Genomic DNA, 23,636 nt, shown 5'->3' on the forward strand with positions numbered 1-23,636 from the left:
AAATTTTTCTCCAAATCGTATAAGATCAGGCCATGAAGTCATAAAACTTTTCTCAGTGCTCGGAGCACAAAAAAAATCGTGCTCGAAACATGAAATCCAGCATTTTGATTGGTTGATTTGTTCATTCTGGAGTATAAGTAAAAAAATGACTCAAAAGTTTAATGACTTCAAGGCCAGTTTTCAAGTAGGTTCATCAAAAATTATTCCATTCTTTTTTTTTCATTTTTCTCCAGGTATAAAATGAACCTTGTAAAATTAACGTTATACCACCTTTAGCAATGCATGTACACTGATTCACATTATGTCATGGTTGACCTATGTTTGATCTTATTATTGGACTTGGACAAAAATGATAAATGTTATAATCAACTTTTTCCTTTCAAGAAACAAGTTGGCAAAGACATATATCACATGCATTGGAAAAGCGGCGGAAAATAGCATTGAAGGAGAATTATGAAACAGTTATTAAAACATCAAATTGAGAGACAGACATTTGTGTCGAGCCTGCGACTTTCGTTGCAGAAAGCTCGACATAGGGATAGTGATCCGGCGGCGGCGGCGGCGGTGTTAGCTCACTTCTTAAAAGATTTATATTTTAGAAGGTAGAACACCTGGATGCCTCATACTTTGTATATGGAGGCCTCATGTTGCGAAGTTTATGTCAGTCACATGTCCAATGTCCTTGACCTCATTTTCATGGTTCAGTGACTACTTGAAAAAAAAGTTAATTTTTTTTTGTAATGTTAAGTTCTCTCTTATTATAAGTAGTAGGATAACTATATTTGGTATGTGCGTACCTTGCAAGTTTTCACCTGACCTCAATCTCATTTCATGGATCAGTGAACAAGGTTAAGTTTTGGTGGTCAAGTCCATATCTCAGATACTATAAGCGATAGGTCTAGTATATTTGGTGTATGGAAGGACTGTAAGGTGTACATGTCCAACTTGCATGTTCATCTGACCTTGACCTCATTTTCATGGTTCAGTGGTTATAGTTAAATGTTTGTGTTTTGGTCTGTTTTGCTTATACTGTATGCAAATGGTTTATTATATTTGGTGTATGGAATGATTGTAAGGTGTACATGTCTAGCTGGTAGGTGTCATCTGACCTTGACCTCATTTTCATGGTTCAGTGGTCAAAGTTAAGTTTTTGAGGTTTGGTATATTTTTCTAATACAATAAGCAATAGGCCAACTATATTTGTTGTATGTAAATATTTTATGATCTATATGTCAGCCGCGCAGATTTTATTTGACCTTGACCTCATTCTCACAGTTCATTGCTCAGTGTTAAGTTTTTGTGTTTTGGTCTGTTTTTCTTAAACTATAAGCTATAGGTCAACTATATTTGTTGTATGGAAAAATTGTTAGCTGTACATGTCTGCCTGGCATGGTTTATCATGTTTATCTGACCTTGACATCATTTTCATGGTTCATTGATCAATGTTTGGTTTTCTTGGTTAATGCTCAGTTTATGTGTCAAAATCAGTACTGAAACAGTACTGTGAAAAACAGAAGGTATAACATTACAAGTTTTCTGTCTTGCCTAACAGTACTGATATATACGAGGGTAGAAATGTACCAAAAAACGTGAGTAAATTCTTTGTAGTGTATCAGGTATGATCATTTACATAACACGATATCAGTAATTGTGATAAAAATTACAAATATCTTTGTTTAAATTTGTACATTATTTGTACAAAAGAAGCTTTAAAGGAACAAAAGTATACAAATCGTTCATTCTTGGAATTTTGTATTTTATTAGTTTTAAAGAACGTTTATTTGTTGAAAACGGGTTTACATAATTCACCAATTGATTTTAAATATTTTAGCAAAACCCGTTGCTATTTTTTTTAATCCGCCAACTAAATCAGTTAACGTATCTCCGCTTTCCTTTTCTACGTTATTTCTTTCGTTTGCTCTCAATCCATCCGAAGACATCTTTTTATTGAATTCATCCTCCTTCTTTTTCATTTCTTCCTGTAGTTCTTTTTCTTTCATTTCTAGTTTTCTTTTCATTTTCTTCTTTGATTCATCGAGTTTATTCTGCAGCTCGGCTTTTTCCAGGTCAGAAACCATTTTTCCAGAAATCAAGGCATCTTCTAGTTCACTTTTGTCATTCATTTCTTGTTCAAGCGTTTCCAGGTATTTACATTCTACTTCATTTCTGGCAGCATCAATCTCTAGTTTTTTCTGCATTTTCAACTTTTCCCTTTCAATCTGCATCCTTCTCTGCAATGTAATTTCAGCTTCTTGATATATTTCATTCGTATAACAGGAGTGGCCATTCTCACTACACATCGATTCGACCATTTCAAAAAATTCATTAACCTGATCTCTCTGTGGTTGTCCAGTTGCGTCATTGTTAAAAGAAATATACCTATTACCGCATTGTTGAAGGATAGTTTTAAGTTCTTTTGGGACTGTTTCCACATATTGATGAATTGACTGTTTCATTTTTGTCAGGTCATCTTTTCGGGTGAAAAGAACGATCATATATTTGAAAACACCCTCCCCAAAATGATTAACAAAATGCTTGACAGTATCTTGTTCTTCTTTTGTAAATCGACCGACACTCACAACAAGAACAACAGCATGCGGTCCTGGTGACGTCATTCCGATGCATTTGATTATCTCCTTGGTAACAGTTTCATTCGTCACCTCCGTGTCAAATAAACCGGGTGTATCAATTACTACAACTTTCTTTTCATTTCTAATAGATTCTCCTGGTTTACATTTGTCGGTAACCGAGGACCCCGAGGGCAGTGATCGGAACTGATCAAACCCCAAGAGAGTATTCCCAGTTGCACTCTTACCGGTCCCTGTTCGACCAATGAGTACGATACGAATTTCCCCATCTTCTTCAAATATATTTGCTGCACTGGTCACTCTGTCAACACTACTGGCATCTTTATCACTTCTTATGACAACTCTATTGGCTTCATCTGTTATTTCAACTTGGCTGGCAACTTTATCTACTTCTTCATGATGTGTATCGTTTGTTTTATCCCTTGTGGTATGTGTTTCATAATTTGTATGTTCAAAAGATGCCTCAACGTCAATAGCACTACAGAATTTTTCAGCCTCACTATCTATGCTATCCGTTTTAAAGGCTGTCTCATTTTTATAGGTTGTTCCTGTTATTTCACTAGCTGCTTCGTCAACTAAACTGACTACTTTATCGGTAACATCTTTAAACGTATTGGCTGTCTTGTCAACTGTACTGACTACTTTATCGGTAACATCTGTAAACGTGTTGGCGGCTTCGCCAACTGTACGAACTACTTTATCGGTAGTATCTTTCAACATATTGACTGTTTTATCGACTGTACCATTTACTTGTTCGGTAACATCTTTAAACGTGTTGGCTGTTATGTCCACTGCACTAACTATGTTTGATACCGTCGTAGATGCATCGTTAGCTTCACCAGATGAAGATTCTGAAAAAAAATACAACGCAAAGAATATCAGTATTGTACTATTTTCATATGAACTGGCAATTCTGTAATTATTTTTTTTTTTGTCTTTACTTCGTATATCATTCACAACAACAGGGCAAGCGAAATAATTCAAAACGCATTTACCATCCTCCATTTTGTACATGTTCACGTATTGATTATTCAAGATTATCATAATCAATTGGTAATCGTTAAAGAAAATGTTACATATTTAATACATGATTTTCTCAACAATATTTTTTCCATTTTCTAAAGTTAACATGGTCCTTTTTTAATGCCCCACCTACAATAGTAGAGGGACATTATGTTTTCTGGTGTGTGCGTCCGTCTGTTCGTCCGTCTGTCTGTGCGTCCGTCCGTATGTCCGTACGTCCGTCTGTCCCGCTTCAGGTTAAAGTTTTTGGTCAAGGTAGTTTTTGATGAAGTTAAAAAAAGTCCAATCAACTTGAAACTTAGTACACTTGTTGCTTATGATATGATCTTTCTAGTTTTTAAGCCAAATTAGAATTTTGAACTCAATATCACGGTCCACTGAACATAGAAAATGAAAGTGGGAGTTTCAGTTAAAAGTTTGTTGTCAAGGTAGGTTTTGATGAAGTTGAAGTCAATTCAACTTGAAACTTAGTACACTTGTTCCCTATGGTACGATCTTTCTAATTTTATTGCCAAATTAGATTTTTTACTTAATTTCACGGTCCATTAAACATGGAAAATGATAGTGGGAGTGGGGCATCCGTGTTCTTTGGACACATTCTTGCTTAAAGGTGTTTTTAAAACATGGTAATACTTGGATACTGCTACAGATATATTGTTTTTGAAATAATTGGAAGATACTTATTTCAGAATCTTCAATCGACGTCATAACAGTGAAAGGGTCGTAATTTAATATTATGTGATAGATATAATTTCGGTTTCGAATTTCAGCTGTAATCAAGGACTAAATCGTAGTCAACTGTAATATCAATGATAATAAAAATAATAATGATAGAGGCGCGTTTAATCATTGATGATTACTATTGCTTAAATTTAAAAAAATCAGAAGGCCAAATTCAATAGGTAGTTTAAGGGCATTGAGGACACAAAATATCGTTTATACTATGGAAGTTTTTCCTCAACCGATGTTACTCTTCTAATAGTCTACCACATCCGTTTAGACTGTTCTTTGTTTTGAAAATTTTTACGATGACATTTCAGTGATGTCCTATGTTTTGAAAACATTTACCATAACTTGTTAGTAATACCATTTATATTTTGAAAACACTTACCATGATTTTTCAATGATGATTTGTCATCTTCATCTCCACATTGAGAAGAAAATCGACATGACCGACATTTCCTCGAATTGGAATGGTTGGGTGATGAACATCTAGTACCAGACCAGTCTGTAATATATAGCATTGCTTCAGATTATTCATTTGTTTGTTAATAAAGATGAGAATACGACAAATTGTTTCATTTCCAATTGATTACAAAGTATGGTCAAAATCAGTACAGCATGATAAGTAAATAAAAACAATATTTATTCTATAGAACAGCAAGCTTTGTTCAAACTTTATGAAAACAATAATCATACAAAAGACAAAAGAAACTGACAGATTGCAATATATGCAACTATTTAGCAACTCTAAACCAGAAATGACCATTAGAGGGCGACAGATAGTGTTCATCCATCGTTCTGGGTTTATCTAAATTCTGCACGAGTTTTAGCGGGACTACTGAATACGTTCAATCACCAGCATTTTCTTTCAAAAGACACTAAATGTCCAGCTATTACCTGATTTATAAAAAAAAAATAATAGTTCTAAGTCGTCCTGGCAATGATCGTAGTTGTTTGGCTGTTCAATTGTTTCAATTAGAACGCCTTTGTATATAAAAATGAAGATGTGGTATGATACACATTATCGCTAATCCCGGCTGACCCGGCCGCTTGGACTTTGGACGCATACAACAATCACTTTTCCATTGTGGCGTCAGATATTTTGTATTGTGACGTCAATATTTTACGGGAACCTGTGTGATATCCAGTAATGGCGAACAAATAGCGATAAGGTGTATTGCCAAGAGACCAAATGATACAGAAACAAACAATTTTAGGTCACCAACAACGAAAAAGGGCTATTCGGCATAGTCAGCTATAAAAGGCTCCGACAAATGTAAAACAAATCAAACGAGAAAACTGACGGCGTAATTAATGTACAAAAAAAATGGAAGAAAAATAATATATGTAACACAGCACATACATGTATACAAAATTTGTATCTAAAAAACAAATTTTTCCACAAATCACTGTACAGAAATCTAAAGATAAAACATAAATAATACCTTTTATCACAGGCTTAGAATGTCCTACTGCTGTTCGTGGTACATTCTTAGAATTACATATTTGACATCGGTTATGAGCAGGCTGATTGACGAAGGTACATTTAGGACAAGACCATTCTATAAAAAATAACGTAAAATATATAAATAAAGGATATTCTTAATATTCATAACATCTTATCTATTTTTTTCAATTATCTTTTAATAACTTATTATTGTCAATTTAAAAAGTAAAAACATCAAACTACATGTAATCACAATGCCTCGTTAACTTGCCTGTCTGTTCCCTATCCATGGCCTTACAGTCCCCTTTAGTTGGACCTTTACTATCCGCTGATTGAGTTTCACATGCTTGACAATATATAGATTCGTCTTGATTTAGCAAAGTACACATTTGACATATCCACATTGTCGTTTAATCTGAAACAAATCAACACATGATGTTATGTGTTTTCTGTATAATACACAATATTCAAATTTCTTTCATTAAACTTTTATATAATTATCAGTTTCAATTCTATATTTTATCAAATACGTATATTGCAAAATTGAGGGGATAGTACTGTGGTAAACTTGCATTGACGTTACCGAAATTAAAAACACGATAAAGCACACGATACAAATATACAAATACAACGTAAAAAAACTAGCATGATTTAAATCTCTCTCTCTCTCTCTCTCTCTCTCTCTCTCTCTCTCTCTCTCTCTCTCTCTCTCTCTCTCTCTCTCACACACACACACACACATGTACACACAGACATACGTTACTTACGATTGTTTAAGTATATCAGTATGTCCAAGTACATTAAACATACATCCACGCTATGTATTTTTCTCGTCAAGAACGATAATTTATATTGAAACAAATGTATTGAAATTATAACAGTGTTCTAAAGGGAACTTTATATAAAATTCGTCACGCTAACAATATATAATTTTCCTTAAAATAATTATTATGCATGGTTCGACTGTGAATAATGACGTTCTGTTAACAAGGAAGAAACACTATCAATTATAAAGACTATTTTTGTTTCGATAAGTGGCGATGTACGTAGTGACAGTTTCTTCAAAACAAGGAAATAATTGTTTATTTTGTTGTTAAAAATTTAGGGAAATAACAATTTTCTTCGAAAAACTTGTGACTTTAAACGTTATTTTCAGTGGTCACACACACTAGTCATTTAAAATAGATATTCCGGTTAACAATATTATAATCTATGTTTATGAATACTGTATCATGATGTAGCTGTTGCAAGATTTCGATCAATTACAGCCCGGAATATTTTATAGATATTTTTAATTGATAAATGATAGAGAACGCAGTAATTACATGATTTTTTGTAAAAAAAATATAGTTTGTAGATTAATCTTGGCATCCCTACATAAATGCATATTTGAAATTCATGTAAATTCATCTATGAGGATAACCAAATTTAAAAGAGACAACAGCGGTTATAATATTGGTTAAAATGAATCATACCATCGATTCAAACTTTAAAATTAAACAAAAACAATATAATCATTTCTATCCACATTAAAAAAATAAAGAGCTGTTAAAAATACAGGTACCCCTAAGTATACGACCCTGGCTAGTTAGGTATTTATATATAAGGAAACCCTTGAATAGAAATAGTTGTTATCGTCAAAAAAAGGGGGAAGATACCAAGAGATAATTAAAATTATACGTCGAAGTAAACACAAACACAACCATTAACTCATGAACTGAAGTATGTGCTGTCGTTCCTTTTCAACTAGTGATACCCATGATTAGGTGAACTTGAAGTAACACTTGGCACTTCCATTCATTTCTAAACAAATACATAAACTTTATGTATTGGAATGATAAATAAAGTAAGCTCAGTAAATATGTTGTTTCCCAAATATTGCGGTCGTGTAGGTTGTATGTTTATAATTCCGTGTCAATATACCTTCTCGATATAAACAAAAATGAAAGATATTCTTCTGGTGTACCTGCTAGGCGTTGTAAAAAAAAACTCGTTTTTTAGTTGTTCATATATATGCATATAGAAAAAAGATGAGGAGTGCTCACTTCAGTCAGGAGGCAGCAATAACAATCGATACAATCTCATTGGACAGGCTCGGTTAAAAGCTTGTTGATGCACTGATTGGTTCTACTTGTCCGATCAGTTTATTCATCATGTGGGTAATGTATCATTAACCGGTCATTTCGGTCTAATACGCGTGAATAGTTCTTTAACAGATCATTCCACCTAGGAAATTCTAACTGTGTAGATCATTCCAGTTTCTCGACAACTAGGTCTTTCTAAGTGTGTCGATCATTCCAGTTTCTCGACAACTAGGTATCTCTAAGTGTGTCGATCATTCCAGCGTTTTAACAACTAAGTAATTGTAAGTGAGTTAATCGTTGCAGTGTTTCAATACCTATGTTATTCTATGTTTTTCGATCATCTCAGTGTTTCAACATGTATGTATTTCTATGTTTATCAACCATTTAAGCGTTTCAACATCTATGCATTTCTATGTTTATCGACCATTTAAGTCTTTTGTTAAAGCTATTAAACAAAGATGTTACGCTGGCCATCATGAGTTGGTTGAAAGATAAGTTCCGTTTGTCGTAACCACACTTCTGTCCTCTTTTTCTCAAGTGTTACCTATTTAATAAGAATATCACAAGGTTTCTACTTACATGAGCAACACGACGGGTGCCACACGTGGAGCAGAATTTGCTTACCTTTCAGTTGAATTTGCGATAACCACCGATTTGGTTTGGTTTTTTTTGGGGGGGAGGGGGAGGGGGTATTGATTATTTTTGTGTATTTTGTGTACTATTGTTTGCAACTACTTAGTTTATCGGGTTTTTGTCATGACATCGTCCTTTTATTTTCGATTTTTGAGTTTGAATATCGCTTTAGTATTTTCCGCCTCTCTTTTGTCGTGTGGGTAACTTTACCTTTATCGACAATCTCAGGTTTTGACTTGCTTAAACGCCTACCTTAATTGATCTTCAAATTGTTTTACTGCCATGAATTATCGATTTAGTGATATATCACTTTACCTTTGTAGTGTTACTTTGTACAAAAATATCTTCAACGATCATTACAAGATATCACAAGTTTTATAAATCTTTTCATATCGGTCATTTAAGGCAAAAAGGCAGTCTTACATAGTGTCGGTGAGAAAACGTCTCATATAATTAAAAGCAAAACAGGAACATCTGAGTACCAAAAACATCCGTCAGAAAAAAAGAAAAAAAAAATGTACTTCGTGAATGTCAAATTTCTTTTGAACCCAATCTTGAACGAGACAAGTTGTGAATTGTGAATAGATATAGGAAAGATAACCCAAATTTGCCATCATCATTATATTGTTAAAAGGATTAAAAGTAAAATGATAAAATGATTTTTAGATAATAAAAAGACAATCAATGTAAGTAAATAACAGGGTTTTCATTTTTAAGAAATGACAACAATATTTAGCGGATCTCTATACTTAAATTTTGTTGTGTTTTTTTTCTGTAGTTGATTTGTCATCTTCATTTAAATTTCAGAAAATAATACAAACGTCTTCAAGAATGAGGTTAATCTAAACAATGTCCTTATCTAAACAAACATAAAGAAAAGTAATGCAATAAAGGCAACAGTAGTATACCGTTGTTCAAATCAATATCATATCAGATGTTAAAAAGGATTGCCAAAAGAAACGTAAAAGTATCGTTGAAACTACTTTAAGGATTGTGAAAATAGAATAAAAACCAGGTCATTTCGACATTTAAATCTGATCTTTATATGAATTAATCAAGTATCATACAACAAGGTAAATAGATACTTTGGAGAAGTCATAAGACAGTTTTTTGTATCATTAATATGCACAAAAATAATTAAATGAGAACAGGAAAAATATGAATCGAGGGCTGCAATATGGAGTATATGAGGAACAGGACATTTTCTTTTTCCCTCTCCCTTATGTCCATGTACTTATTGTATCTTCTTTAATGTATATATGTGTCCTTGATGTGGCCGTTGAAACTTTTAAAATATCAAATTTGTTTAGCCAAGTACAACAGTAAATGCAAGTACATTATACACAAAAATATGGGGAAAATTGTAGAAATATGATTAAACAAAAATTATCAAACAAGTTCATGATTCATTAATCCTTGGTATTTTGGTCTGGCTATTACACTTCTCTTGTTAATGTGATACAGTTCTTGTTCAATCACCAGACGGATAAATCAAATCAAGTAGTTTATAGATGAGAACATGCTGTATGAAGAAATGCTAAAATGCTTCTACAAATTTTTCTATAATGAAATTTTACACAAATATTACTTTGCATAAGATAATGTATTACTTCAGTTTTCGTAAAGGACTTGAGACTATAGAACAACATGATTTCTTTCTAAGTTATTTAAGTACTTTAGTATTATTTGAAACGGCATTATTTTAGCGTTGTTGTACTTGCACTATATGATGTTTCTATTATACTGGTTATATTTTATTTTTTCAACTTTATTGTAATTTCATGCAAGTATCTTTTGTCTATATACTCTTTAAGATATGACCGACACTCATATTTAGCGATGTTTCTCGAGACACGAGCACTGTCCTTTATATCATCCTTATATTTCAAACGCAATGCGTTCTACATGAAAATCAAACTTTGAACTATTAAGTGAGAGGGCATTATCTTTATAGTGAAATTGGAACTTAAAGGACAATTCTGGCTTCTTTTCATTGTTCATAAAAAGCTTATATGAAAGCAGCCTCATATGAACAATTAAACAAGTTTATTAAGTAACACAGCTTGTTTTAAGGAAATGCCGTTTTTGTCGAGCCTGCAACTTTTGTTGCAGAAAGCTCGACATAGGGATAGTGATCCGGCGGCGGCTACGGCGGCGGCGGTGTTAGCTCACTTCTTAAAAGCTTTATATTTTAGAAGGAGGAAGACCAGGATGCTTCATACTTTGTATATAGATGCTTCATGTTACGAAGTTTCCGTCAGTCACATGTCCAATGTCCTTGACCTCATTTTCATGGTTCAGTGACCACTTGAAAAAAAAAGTTCAAATTTTTTGTAATGTTGAATTCTCTCTTATTATAAATAATAGAATAATTATATTTAATATGTGCGTACCTTGCAAGGTCCTCATGTCTGTCAGACAGTTTTCACTTGACCTCGACCTCATTTCATGGATCAGTGAACAAGGTTAAGTTTTGGTGGTCAAGTCCATATCTCAGATACTATAAGCAATAGGGCTAGTATATTCGGTGTATGGAAGGACTGTTAGGTGTACATGTCCAACTGGCAGGTGTCATCTGACCTTGACCTCATTTTCATGGTTCAGTGGTTATAGTTAAATTTTTGTGTTTTTGTCTATTTTTTTCATACTATATGCAATAGGTCTACTATATTTGTTGTATGGAATGATTGTAAGGTGTACATGTCTAGCGGGCAGATGTCATGTGACCTTCACCTCATTTTCATGGTTCAGTGGTCAAAGTTAAGTTTTTGAGTTTCTGTCTTTTTATCTAATACTGTATGCCATAGGTCAACTATATTTGGTGTATGGAAATATTTTATGATCTTTATGTCAGTTGCGCAGGTTTTATTTGACTGTGACCTCATTTTCACGGTTCATTGCACAGTGTTAAGTTTTTGTGTTTTGGTCTATTTTTCTTAAACTATAAGTAATGGGTCAACTATATATGTTGTATAGAAGCATTGTTAGCAGTACATGTCTGCCTGGCTTGGTTCATCTGACCTTGACCTCGTTTTCAAGGTTCATTGGTCTTTGTTTAGTTATCTTGGTTAATGTTAAGTTTATGTGACAGTTGTAATAAAGCTTAGCTTTATACTTAGGACTATCAACATAATATCAATGATTAGTATAGAAGGCGAGACATTTCAGTGTGTGCACTCTTGTTTTTTAAAAGCACGACTTCCAACCGTAACAAAAACTTAAACGTACTCAAATTGGTATTGATACTAAGACGTAGATCATATAAGGATTTAAAGACTGTGAAAACGTAGCTGGACATATGTAAAATATTGGTACTGATGAAATGTTTCTGTTGTTTAAGGCCGTAAATTGGTATATACGTTATGGTTAACGATCCCTCCCCCTTTTCCACATTAACCCTCCCCTCCTGATTCCTAGGACAAGTAAAACCGAGCATATGTGTATCAAATACACTATCCGTTCATACAGTATAAATGGAAATTGTATTCCCGATGTAAGAGAGTGTCCCTTTTTAAAAAGAACACCACAACAACACTCGTTATGTTTATATCGGAAGCCGTCTTTATTTATTCATTTTTTAAGTTTAAGAGATATCTTATCTAGTTGATGAGACAGGAGTTTGGAGACCACACTATGGATTTAGATCTGGTTCTTCACAACTTTCTATATATTTCTGTCGGTATCAACAGAAATTGAATTTTAAAATGCATCCCCTTTTTCTGATTTATTTAATTTTATATTCATCTAATGATTTCATGGACATTGTTTTATGTAGGCATTGCTATGGGTGTCGTCCAATGCCAATAATTAATCGATATACTTTTATCTAGTATCATTTTGTTCATCGTCATATAAACTTTGATACCTTGGAGTATATTGGGAGAAACGAAGTCCAGGATAACAAAACAAGTACAACTTTTATTCAATCTGGATTTCAACTTTTGTTCCTTTTATGCTTTCAACCGTTTTAAAAAAATAATTTTAAAAGTTTTTTGCCAGCAGTAACCAATCCTCCCATAAGATCAGAAAAAAAATCGCCTTTTTCGTTTTCTACGTTATTTCTTTGATTGGTTTTTAAGGCATCTTCGGTCATTTTTTGTTTGAATTCATCTTCCGTTTTCTTTATTTGCTCGCGTAATTCCTTGTCCTTCTTCCCTAACTCCCGTTTCATTCTTTTGCTTGCTTCTTCGAGTTGCTTCTGTAGATTTTCTCTGTCTTTATCTGACTGTATTTTTTTGGATTTTAAATCTTCTTCTAATTTACTTTTCGCCTTTTTTTCGTGTTCAAGTTTCCTTTTATATTTAGATTGTACTTCGTTTTTTATCTTATCTTTTTCTCTTTCCTTTTGCTCTTCAAGTCTTTCCCTTTCTATACGCATCCTCCTCTGTAGTGCAGACTCTGCTTCCTTGTATAATTCGTTTGTATAACAAGAACCGCCATTGTCATTGCACATGGACTCCACCATTTTATAAAAATCATCAACTTGATCTGTCTTTGACTGTCCTACCGCATCATTGTTAAACGCAATGAATCTATTTCCGCACTGACTCAGAATAGTTTTAAGATTACTAGGAACCGTTTTAACATATTGACCAATTGTTTGATTCGATTTTGAAAGGTCATCCTTTCTGGTAAAAAGAACAATCATGTGGTCAACAACACCTGCTCCAAAATGGTCTACAAAATGTTTGACTGTGTCTTGTTCTTCCTTAGTAAATCTACCAACACTAACAACCAGGACCATTGCGTGAGGTCCAGGTGACGTCATCCCGATACATTTAATTATCTCCTTAGTAACAGTTTCATTCGTCGCTCCTGTATCGAATAAACCCGGTGTATCAACAATAACTACTTTTTTTCCTTTCCGTTTTGATTCTCCGCGTTTACATTTTTCGGTTACCGAAGAACCGGAAGTAAGGGATCGGAAATGATCGTGACCTAAAAGATTATTTCCTGTTGCACTTTTTCCAGTTCCTGTTCTTCCGATAAGTACTATTCGAATTTCATTATCTTCTACGCCGACTGGCGAGTCTGCAAAAAGATGTAATAGGTTTATGTAGATATTTTTTAGAATATCGCATTACATGTTCTAAAACAAGTACACTTAAATATTCAAAATAAATAGATTTGAAATTCCGGACTATTATAATTAAAAACTGGTTTAAATATGATTTATTCTAGTACTTTGTGTGAGTTTTATGTTTCCAGAATCAAAGGAATTATTTGCAAGTTGAACGGAATGACAACGATAAGATTGCTGTAATTAATTCATAATTACCAGTTTTTTAGAACTATCAAACGATATTTGTGAGGCCCGTATTTTATACCAGATATAGCTTTTTGTGTAATGTATTGTTCGGGTGCTGTCTTATTGACGAAAACTCATACTCCTTTTTTTGATCTAATAAATGTTTAACTTATTTTATCTAGAAGTTGAAGTGTAAGTATAGTTTAAAAAAAAAAGATTGTATTATCCGAACTTCATGGTTCATATAACTTAACTGAATACTTCAGACGTCATGTTCCACTACAATGAAATGAAATTTTACAGTGTAATTTACAACGATATTATTTCTTTAATTTATTGAAATAATTGTTCCGATTTCATACAGATACCGAGCAAAATTGGGACGACCTGGAAAGAAACAAAACGAACAGCCATGGACAGAAAGAAATGAAGAGAAACTGCAGTCGCTCTATGTCCCACTTGTGACGAAGTGGATTTAGTAAGTAAGCGTACAGATACTCATCAGAGCTAAATTCTGCATGCACCGGGTTTCGAATGATGCAATACATTCCACCAGAATAAGAGTTTAGCCTTATTGACAAAACACTACCAAAGCAATACGATAAGAGTGGAGTTGTTGTTCTACGTGCACAAAGGAATGCTCCTTTAACCGGAAATTTGGGTTTAAACTTTCTGAAATGGAACCTACATTGAAATTTAGTTGAAATGCCATAGTTGTTCTAAGAGGGATTTCCATATTCTTAGCTAAACCCGAGATTATACTTACATTTGTTGTTGTTGCTAGACTGTTTCTCCACTGGATGACATCCGGTCTCATGCGTGGACCGGCACACTCCACATTTTGTACTCGTTGTTTGGTTTATAAATGTACATTTAGGGCAGGTCCAATCTGTAATAGTTGAGAAATCAAATACATGAATATAAAAGTTATCTTTAATCAAGACTTTGGTATTTAATGAACTGAAGGGATTTAATGTATGCGACAATAAGACATCAATTTGAATTCAGGTTTGAAATAACTAAAATACATCAGGACATGTTTCTATATACAATATCTGAAGACTAAATTGTCCATAATATATAGAAGTTTACATCTCAAGACTAAATTGTCCATAATATATAGAAGTTTACATGAGATTAAACGAAGACAAACATAGACTATCAGAGGTCTTTTGTATAACCGATACAAATTCAACTGTAAAAATTATCTATTTTTATATTTTATATTTTAGATTCTTTTTTTTTTTCAAATGTGTTTCATCCATACTCAATATAATTGAACTACTCATTTGGGCCAATTTGAAAAATATCATTTTAGAAAAAAATGTTTTAAGGTTTCTTACTTTAACATAAAATGATTCAATCAAGTTTTACCTTTCTCTTTGTGCGATCCTGATCTGTCTTCAGATTCATTTCCACCACCAGAAGCCCCATAGTCATCTTTACTCTTTAAACTCTTACACACTTTACACTTATTTCTCCAATGTTCATTCAAAAAGGTACATCCATCACACATCCACTGTGACATCCTTCACCAATAAATGATTAATAACGGGTACTTTACTGTAATTGATACAAAAAAATTTCGGGAAGTTTATTTTGTAGTTTGTCTAATTTATATAAGTTTTCCTCATCATTACTATGTGCATGAATGAATGGACTTCGTATGTAAGGAAGAATTCTAATTGATAATAGAGGTTTCGTATCATTTTAATAGAAGGACGGATTTCTCAAGTATATCTTCCTTTCGTACATTTTAACTTCTTGATATATCTATAACTTGCTGTTAGTCATTCACGTCATAAGAAAAAGGAAATTTTATTTCTATATATATGACAAAAAATAACTACATTTCCAATTAAGTACTTCACCGTTTAAAGAACATATTCTTTACTGAAATACATAACGACAATTTCGCCAGGATCTTTTATTCTCTTACATGTTGAAATAGTCACTTGTAAAAATAAATCATACGACCGTCACACCATTGTTATTTAATCCGTCCGTATGTCTGTCCATTGTTAATACATTTAACAAAAGCTATATGTGTATAGAATGCTTGTATACCAGTAGTTTTGTTCTCAAATTATCTGTTTGATTGTAAAACTTTATCTCGTTTCTGAAATACTTGCAACCATTCATATATTCAATAAATGATAGGTCAACAATTCTAATTTGGGTTTTCATTGTTAATGTCAACCGTATACATATTTTTGTGTGTGCTTATAGATTATCACAAGCAGTTTTTCGGTTGCTTTGTTCAGAAATGTTCATATAGAGCATCAGATACTCTTGGTGGTTTCACAGCTTATATACATTTGGGGTCCTGTTGTAGAATTGACAATCGACAATCCCATGGGAACCAATTTTGCTTACGTCTTCTTTCCATAATACAAGAAAAGAAAAGATAACAAGAAAATCACCATTGCAGCACCACACAGCAAGATACACCACATTACTAGCCCTTATTCAAAGTAATTAACACAAGAGGAAAAAATGAAAAAGCAGTCTTCTTTCATAAAAAATGAATTTCACCACAACCTATGTAGAATCGAGGCAAGTGTCCAGCGTTTTAGGCCGTATGTAGATTAAATTTGTGTTGTTGTGTTACTATATGCAGGTGCTCCGGAAGGGTAAGCAGATCCTGCTCCACATGTGGCACCCGTCGTGTTGCTTATGTGATTACAAATCCGGTAAATAGTCTAATTCGGTAGGTCACATTCATGAAAGGGAAGGGGATTGTAGTTACGACTCTATGTTTAGTATGTACCCTCAACTCACAAAAGCATATTTTTAATTGGTAAAAAGGACAAATGTCATCAGTTATTAAAATCTAAAATTTTGAAAAGTCAAATTATTACAAGTTATCCTCCGTTTATTGTAAATTTGCTAATAACAGTCTAACATCTCAATTCTTGGGAGCAGATGCCGCCAATGCCATGTTTTTTGTATTACTGAAAAATTATTACACCAGGGTTTTCGATATCACAAACTAGTCAAAACATTTACAAAATGTTATCATCCATATAAGGAAATAATTCGTTCGTAAATATAACTCAACATGCAGACATCTTATACGTTCAGGTATTTCACATCCAATCTTTTGTGGTAATATTCTTTACAAAGCACAAAAATTTCAGTGATCACCTCAAAAGCTTACAAAACCTTAAGCTTTAAACAGACTTATTAAGAAGGGATATAGTTACGATACTGTTGTCAGGTCATTAAAGATTGCACAGTTTGGCTTTAATATTGATTCACTTATAGGGTTTTTGCACCAGAACTAAACACATTTATTTAAAAAAAAAACCAGTTGTTGGCATGACACGGGTTATGTTCTTCTCATATATTTTATGTTAGTATGATACTAAACCCCTAACAAGAGAAATTGTGCCTAATATTCATATGATGAAGACATAATCTTTCAATCAGTTAAATTGAGGTCTGGAGCTGGCATATCAGTTAACTGCTAGTAGTCTGTTGTTATTTATGTATTATTGTCATTTTGTTTATTTTCTTTTGTTACATCTTCTGACATCGGAATCGGACTTCTCTTGAACTGAATTTTAATGTGTGTCTTGTTATGCGTTTACTTTTCTACATTGGCTAGAGGTATAGGGGGAGGGTTGCGATCTCATAAACATATGTTTAACCCCGCCGCAATTTTGCGCCTGTCCCAAGTCAGGAGCCTCTCGCCTTTGTTAGTCTTGTACGATTTTTAATTTTAGTTTCTTGTGTATAATTCGGAGTTAGTATGACGTTCATCATCACTGAACTAGTATACATATTTTTAAGGGTCCAGCTGAAAGACGCCTCCGTGTGCGGGGGTTTCTCGCTACACTGAAGACCCATTGGTGGCCTTCGGCTGTTGTCTGCTTTATGGTCGGGTTGTTGTCGCTTTGACACATTCCCCATTTCCTTTCTCAATGTTATTATTTAAATAGTAAATGAAAACACTAATATACAAGTGGAAACTAGGGAGAAGGAGGTTATTATTCTTTTACAAATTGATTTTCACAAATTCTCTGTATGTACTTCGTTTAGCATCTTTTAAAAAAATTGGCTGAAATTTTGTAATGCCCGCGTCACACTGTCCCGATTTTTATATACGATGGACACCCGAATGCGAAAATTGTAAGTTCGTACGAAGTTGGTCCCGATCTCGTTAAAATACCAAAAAGTGACCGAAGCAAGTACGATGAATAACGAAGTCTGTACGATGGTGCCGAAATTATATACGATAGCAAAAGATGGACATACGAAGGTTAACCGAAGACGGGTATTTAAGCTTTATATCTCAGCCGAAGCCTACACGATGGATCACGAAGGCTACACGATGGATTACGAAGGCTACACGATGGATTACGATGATGGCGCGATGGCCATACGATGTCTAAAAGCTTACAATGCATTTACCGCATCACGCGTTTTAAATTGTTTGATCAATATTGAATATATAAATATGCACATTCAATTTACCATTTTCTGTATGTGTCATATACAAATATAGTGTCCATATTTGTCCCCAATATGTTACATACGAGGGGATGCCACGCTCGGCATTGCCTTGTTTGAACTGTAAAATGTGTGCACTAGTCTGAATAATCACCCATAATTATGCCCATGTTTACTGATCTATCTTAAAGGTAAGGTAATGGGTTCGTTGATCCCTTTTATTCAAAAATAGCTCTTTCCAGGAGAATATCATAATAATATAGACAAAAGGGAGGATGTGGGGAAAGCAACAAATGCGGCAAAATATGACATATAGAAACATAATGGTTATGGAGTAAACATTCGTGTGACAACAACTCAGTCGATACATAAAAAATCAGAATAATGAAGAAAAAGTTGGTTTCCCTATATACGTGTACCTGCAGTGTTGGTGTACGAGGCGCATTTATGATTTTCATTATGTTACTTGATATGAAAAATTGACAAAAAATAATATTTTACTTGTAAACCCTGAGCCTGTAACAGCTGCTCTTCTTGTTCCGTTTGAATTAATAGAAACAACGCCGCTGTCGACTTTCTTGTTCTCATAGTATCATATGATATGAGCTCCATGTTTTGTGAACGTCTTCCTTAACTGTCGTATTAGACTGACCAGTGCATATCGCGCATGGCACTTTAAATGTATTTTAGCGCAAAAATTAACTTACATTTAGCTGGATTTATTGCCGTCGTAGTTCCATCTTGTCGCCTTCGTACTTTTATTCGATGGCAACACGACGGGATTACGAGGTCTTCACGAAGTCGTGTTGCCATCGTAAGACCTTCGGGTAGCTTCGTGATTCATTCGTGTAGACATCGTAATGTCAAAACTGCCCGATGGAAACGATGGAAACACGAATGCAATACGATGTTCAAAGATGCATTCCCGGTGACATTACGATGGTGAGGATGGTGATACGAACTCAATACGAACCCTCAACATCGGACGCACCTTCGGGGATTTTTTAACATGTTAAAAAATTTAGAACCCTTCCCGAAGTTGTCCCTGAAGGCTAGAAAAAGTGGCCGATGGTTCTACGATGGTTAAAGATGGCACTACGAATAGCCCGATCTGGATACGATCAGTCCCGATTTTGAAAATTTCCATAATCGTGTTGTCATCGACGTAAAAATCGGGACAGTGTGACGCGGGCATAAACATGTGCTCGAAGAAGTGGCCCAATATCAACTACAAAAAAATCCGAAAGTTTCATTTTTAAAGACACATTCATTCACTACACTATTTTCTACATATTGCTATCATATATAACCAAGTTATAAAGCACTTCCTCGAACGCCTTAAAATAAAACATAATATAAAAAAAGAAGATATGATATGATTGTCAATGTGACAACTTTTAATAATACAACCCTTAAACACCTCTCACGATTAATATCCCGGGCAGATGTCCATCTTGGACGTATAAAGAAAAGAGTTTAGCTGAAACTGAACATTTTTTTAATTCATTATGTCGAATGCCAGTTAAAAATAGCAGTGGCTATATAAATCATATTGTAGGAACACACAAAAAAAATGTATAAATGTACGTTTTGCCGATAACGCTCACCAACTTTTTTTAAGGCTTTTCTGGCTTGAAATTTCGAAGACAATCGTTAAATGGTCTTACTTCATTTTTTCACAAACTATTAATATTAAGGTGAAAAAATATGTTTAAATTTGGATCTAAACCATGACAAATTTAATCAAAACCATGACGAATTTATAGACACTTAACCAAACAGTACCAATTTATAATTTTGATTATCCTTCGTTTCTTTCTTTAAAACAACAATTTCATTTAAGATAGTTTGACTTACAATATAATATAGATTTAAACATGCAATTTTTCTTTGATGTACTCATTTGAAAAGAATTAAGGCAATCGTTCTGGGAACTAACCTAATTTATCCATGACCAACTTAATCAAATTTGACAAAATTTGTGTACTAAACGCTCCTCGATACGACAACCTTACTACCCGTGATATACCTTTATATAAAGGATTTCAATTTCACCGAAACAGTTAATTGCACGACTAGAACAAGTTATATGGTTAGGTTAAGTACATTGCCATCTTGGTTTTGTTGAGTTGTTTTGGGTTTTTACTATTTTGCTGCTTATAACTAAACTGTAAGAAGACTTTACATTTGACTTTGTATTTTTCATTTGTAAAATTTTAGATTCAAAATATACAGACTTTGAAGCTAGTAATGAAATACGTATAGTTCTAATTGGAAGAACAGGATCTGGGAAAAGTGCCACTGGAAACTCTCTTCTTGGTAAAGAGCAGTTCGAATCCATGGTTTCTGCTTCCTCCATAACTAGCAAGTGCACACGGGGGAAGTCTACTCGAAATGGAAAGAAAATAATAGTTGTTGATACACCCGGACTTTTTGATACTGGAATGGCGAACGCAACGATTACAACGGAAATAGTAAAATGCATTGGAATGACGTCTCCAGGGCCGCACGCTATGGTGCTAGTTATTGGTATCGGTAGATTCACGAAAGAAGAACAAGACACAGTCAGGTATTTTGTCGATCATTTCGGTGAGGGAATGTTGCGACATATGATAGTTCTGTTCACCAGGAAAGACGACCTTTCAAAACAAAATCAGTCAATCTGTGATTACGTTAGAAAAGTACCAAAGGAACTGGCATTAATTATTCAACAGTGTGATAATCGCTATATTGCTTTCAATAACGACGAGACCGGACAGACTAAAAAAAACAAGTTGTAGAATTTTATGACCTTGTCGATCGTAAGCTCGTTAATAATGACGGGTCCTGTTATACAAGTGAAATATTTCAAGAAGCAGAGATAGCGTTACAAAGAAGGATGCATGTGCAGCGTAAACAGTTAGAAGAACAGAAGAGAAAGGAAAAGGAACATTTAGAGACACAAATAAAAAACAAGTATGAAAAGATATTAAAAAAAGAAATTTTTAAGAAAAATAGAATCGAGGAAGAGTCGACCTCAAGAAGGATAGAAAACACATTGAAATCATTAGAACAACAGATTAAATTGTCGGAAATAAGGAGTACTATGATAGAAAAGGAGCAACTACAAAGAGAACTAGACGAATCGAATCGTAGATTACAAAAACACATAGTGGCAAAGAATCGAGAACTAGAAACAGAACTTAAACGAAAGGATGATGAGTATAAATTAAAAATGGAAACGGACAAACTTAGACAAAAAGAAAGGAACAACGTAGAAAATGATGACGATGGAGCACTGTCTGATATCATTGAAGGTTTCAAAAAGCTAGGTTTAGGTGTGGTAAAAGCTGGAATGAAATTCTTTAACTTCTTTGAATTGAAATAAACATATTTACTTCATATATTGGTAACATTAACATGCTCCTTAAAGTTCATCCTTATTTTATGTGTTTCTACTAGTGTTTTATCAGACCAGCATTGTATCCAGTGCTTTAAAATCCAATCATAATTTAATCAAATGTGCAAATTTTTCTTTTATATTCCTTTATAATTGTTAAAAAAAAAAAAGCAAGCCGTTTTCTAAGATACATGTAGTTCTAACCTGATCGAGTTTCCCCTGCACATTCACAAAGGCTGCACATCGGGTTGTTGTAGGGCATGCGCATTCTTTTTTTTTTTGAAATATAGAATAATATGCAGTTCTCGCTTTTGTATTTTTTTTCAAATTTACTAAGGAATACGCTGCTTCTTTTTTGACGGGATTGGAATAACTTTTAAAAAAAAAAATCTTTCAGCGAAATAGCAATTTAAGCCATTACTAAAGAAGGTTATTTATGAAAAAAAAGTAAAATAAAAAAAATACTGAACTTAATGGAAAATCTAAACAGAAAAGTCAATAATCACATGGCAAAATCAAATAACAAAACACATCAAAAACAAATGGACAAGAACTGTCATATCCCTGACTTGGTACAGGCATTTTCAAATGTAGAAACCCTAACCCTCTCACTTTGATGACAGTCTCGTCAAATTCCGTTATATTTACAATGATGCGTGAACTTAACAGACATAATAAATAAAATAGTCAAAATATGGGCACAGCAGTCATCATCGTGTAACAATTTTAAAAGGAACAACTTAACAGAACACAAAAACATCTATCTACAAACACATTCATTGATTCGCGTGTTTGACGTCAGAAAATTTGATACGTCACATATATTTGTCGTTCAATGTATATGTTACAGTGAATTTGTATAATCAGGGATTATGTAGAATCCCTAATTTTTTAGGGATTATGTAGAATCACTAAAAACATTAGTGATTATATAGATTCCCTGAAAAAGACCAGTGATTTTATATAATCACTGATAATTTTAATCATTATTCTACACATTCCCTAATATGATTTCAGGGATTATCAATAATTAAAAGCTTCAAAGATGATATCTCAAACCAATTACACTAGTGGTTCCAGCAAGGATTTGTATAGTCTTACTACATAAACGGATAAAAGCCGATAACAGTCCATTCTGTAAAATATTGCACAGGTCTGAGGCGGCATTGCCTCGGGCCATTACAGACTTCCTCGACCATTATTACAGACCTTGGACATATAACAGGGCCATTATAGAAATACCCATTCATTAATACTCTAGTATCATTTCAGTTATTCTGTATAATCCCTGACGTTTTTTCTAGTGATTATACATAATCCCTGAAAGTTTTAGTGATTATATATAATCCCTAAACTAACCAGTGATTATACATAATCCCTGAAAATTTTAGGGATTCTACATAATCCCTGATTATACAAATTCACTTTAACATATATACAAACAATTTAAAATTTCACATAGGCAATGTTAGCATACAGGGTTAAAAAATCAAAATTATGTAAGAATTAATTTCAGAAATAGACCGAGATTTAAAACAGTCCAAAAGTTATATAGAATTTTATAAGAATCTACAAATAGTTAATTCCACTATTTTGACGTTTTTGGTTCAACGTATTTTGTAACTCATCATAGAAATATATCATAATGACATAAAATAGAACAATATCATACTGACGGGATCTTTTAAAGTACAGAGTCACGTTATAAGAACCAAAGAAATACTAAAAGTCGCATATACAAAACACACCAGCAAAAAATTAAAGACAATACAAACACATTGACGGGATGTATAAGTACCGAGCCACGTCAAAATGTTAAATGGATATCACATAAAACAATCCAACAGTAAAAGTAATATTAATAATAGAACAAAGACAAATGAAAGGACAATAAAACACGTTGTTAAGATGATAAACAACATCACCATGATCAGTGCGCAGAATCTATACATCAAGACCATCGTGTATTATTTGTGAAGTTGATACGGAATATTTATCAACAAGGTCAAGGTCTTGAAAGCGTTTAATTGATAGTAGTCCGTAAATATGCTTAAAG

General features: G+C 33.5%; 4 protein-coding genes across 6 annotated transcripts in view; 2 read left to right on the plus strand and 2 right to left on the minus strand.

Annotated features, from left to right (window-relative positions):
- LOC139490840 (organic cation transporter protein-like) overlaps positions 1–482 on the plus strand; it is a 54,233-nt gene extending 53,751 nt beyond the window's left edge. For all 3 annotated transcript variants that reach the window (XM_071277904.1, XM_071277905.1, XM_071277906.1), the window contains one exon: positions 385–482. The gene's annotated coding sequence lies outside the window, so the exon portion shown is untranslated. The remainder of the gene's footprint in view (positions 1–384) is intronic.
- Positions 483–1,735: 1,253 nt separating this feature from the next.
- Positions 1,736–6,844, minus strand: LOC139490839 (uncharacterized). The gene is made up of 5 exons (XM_071277903.1): positions 6,549–6,844; positions 6,053–6,196; positions 5,780–5,896; positions 4,723–4,839; positions 1,736–3,439 (listed from the first exon to the last, which is right to left on the minus strand). The coding sequence occupies exons 2-5, from the start codon at positions 6,183–6,185 to the stop codon at positions 1,806–1,808; spliced, it is 2,001 nt and encodes a 666-aa protein (XP_071134004.1). The 5' UTR covers positions 6,186–6,196; positions 6,549–6,844; the 3' UTR covers positions 1,736–1,805.
- A 5,559-nt stretch (positions 6,845–12,403) lies between these two features.
- Positions 12,404–15,507, minus strand: LOC139490842 (GTPase IMAP family member 9-like). Its single transcript, XM_071277910.1, has 3 exons — positions 15,121–15,507; positions 14,513–14,635; positions 12,404–13,529 (listed from the first exon to the last, which is right to left on the minus strand). The coding sequence occupies exons 1-3, from the start codon at positions 15,272–15,274 to the stop codon at positions 12,466–12,468; spliced, it is 1,341 nt and encodes a 446-aa protein (XP_071134011.1). The 5' UTR covers positions 15,275–15,507; the 3' UTR covers positions 12,404–12,465.
- Positions 15,508–18,082: 2,575 nt separating this feature from the next.
- Positions 18,083–21,709, plus strand: LOC139492689 (GTPase IMAP family member 9-like). The gene is given in 3 exon segments (XM_071280840.1): positions 18,083–18,182; positions 20,380–20,943; positions 20,946–21,709. Coding segments are annotated over 3 exon segments (1,287 nt in total). The 3' UTR covers positions 21,569–21,709.
- The last annotated feature ends 1,927 nt before the right edge of the window (positions 21,710–23,636 follow it).

This window comes from Mytilus edulis, chromosome 10, assembly GCF_963676685.1.
Source record: "Mytilus edulis chromosome 10, xbMytEdul2.2, whole genome shotgun sequence".
Lineage (NCBI taxonomy): Eukaryota > Metazoa > Mollusca > Bivalvia > Mytilida > Mytilidae > Mytilus > Mytilus edulis.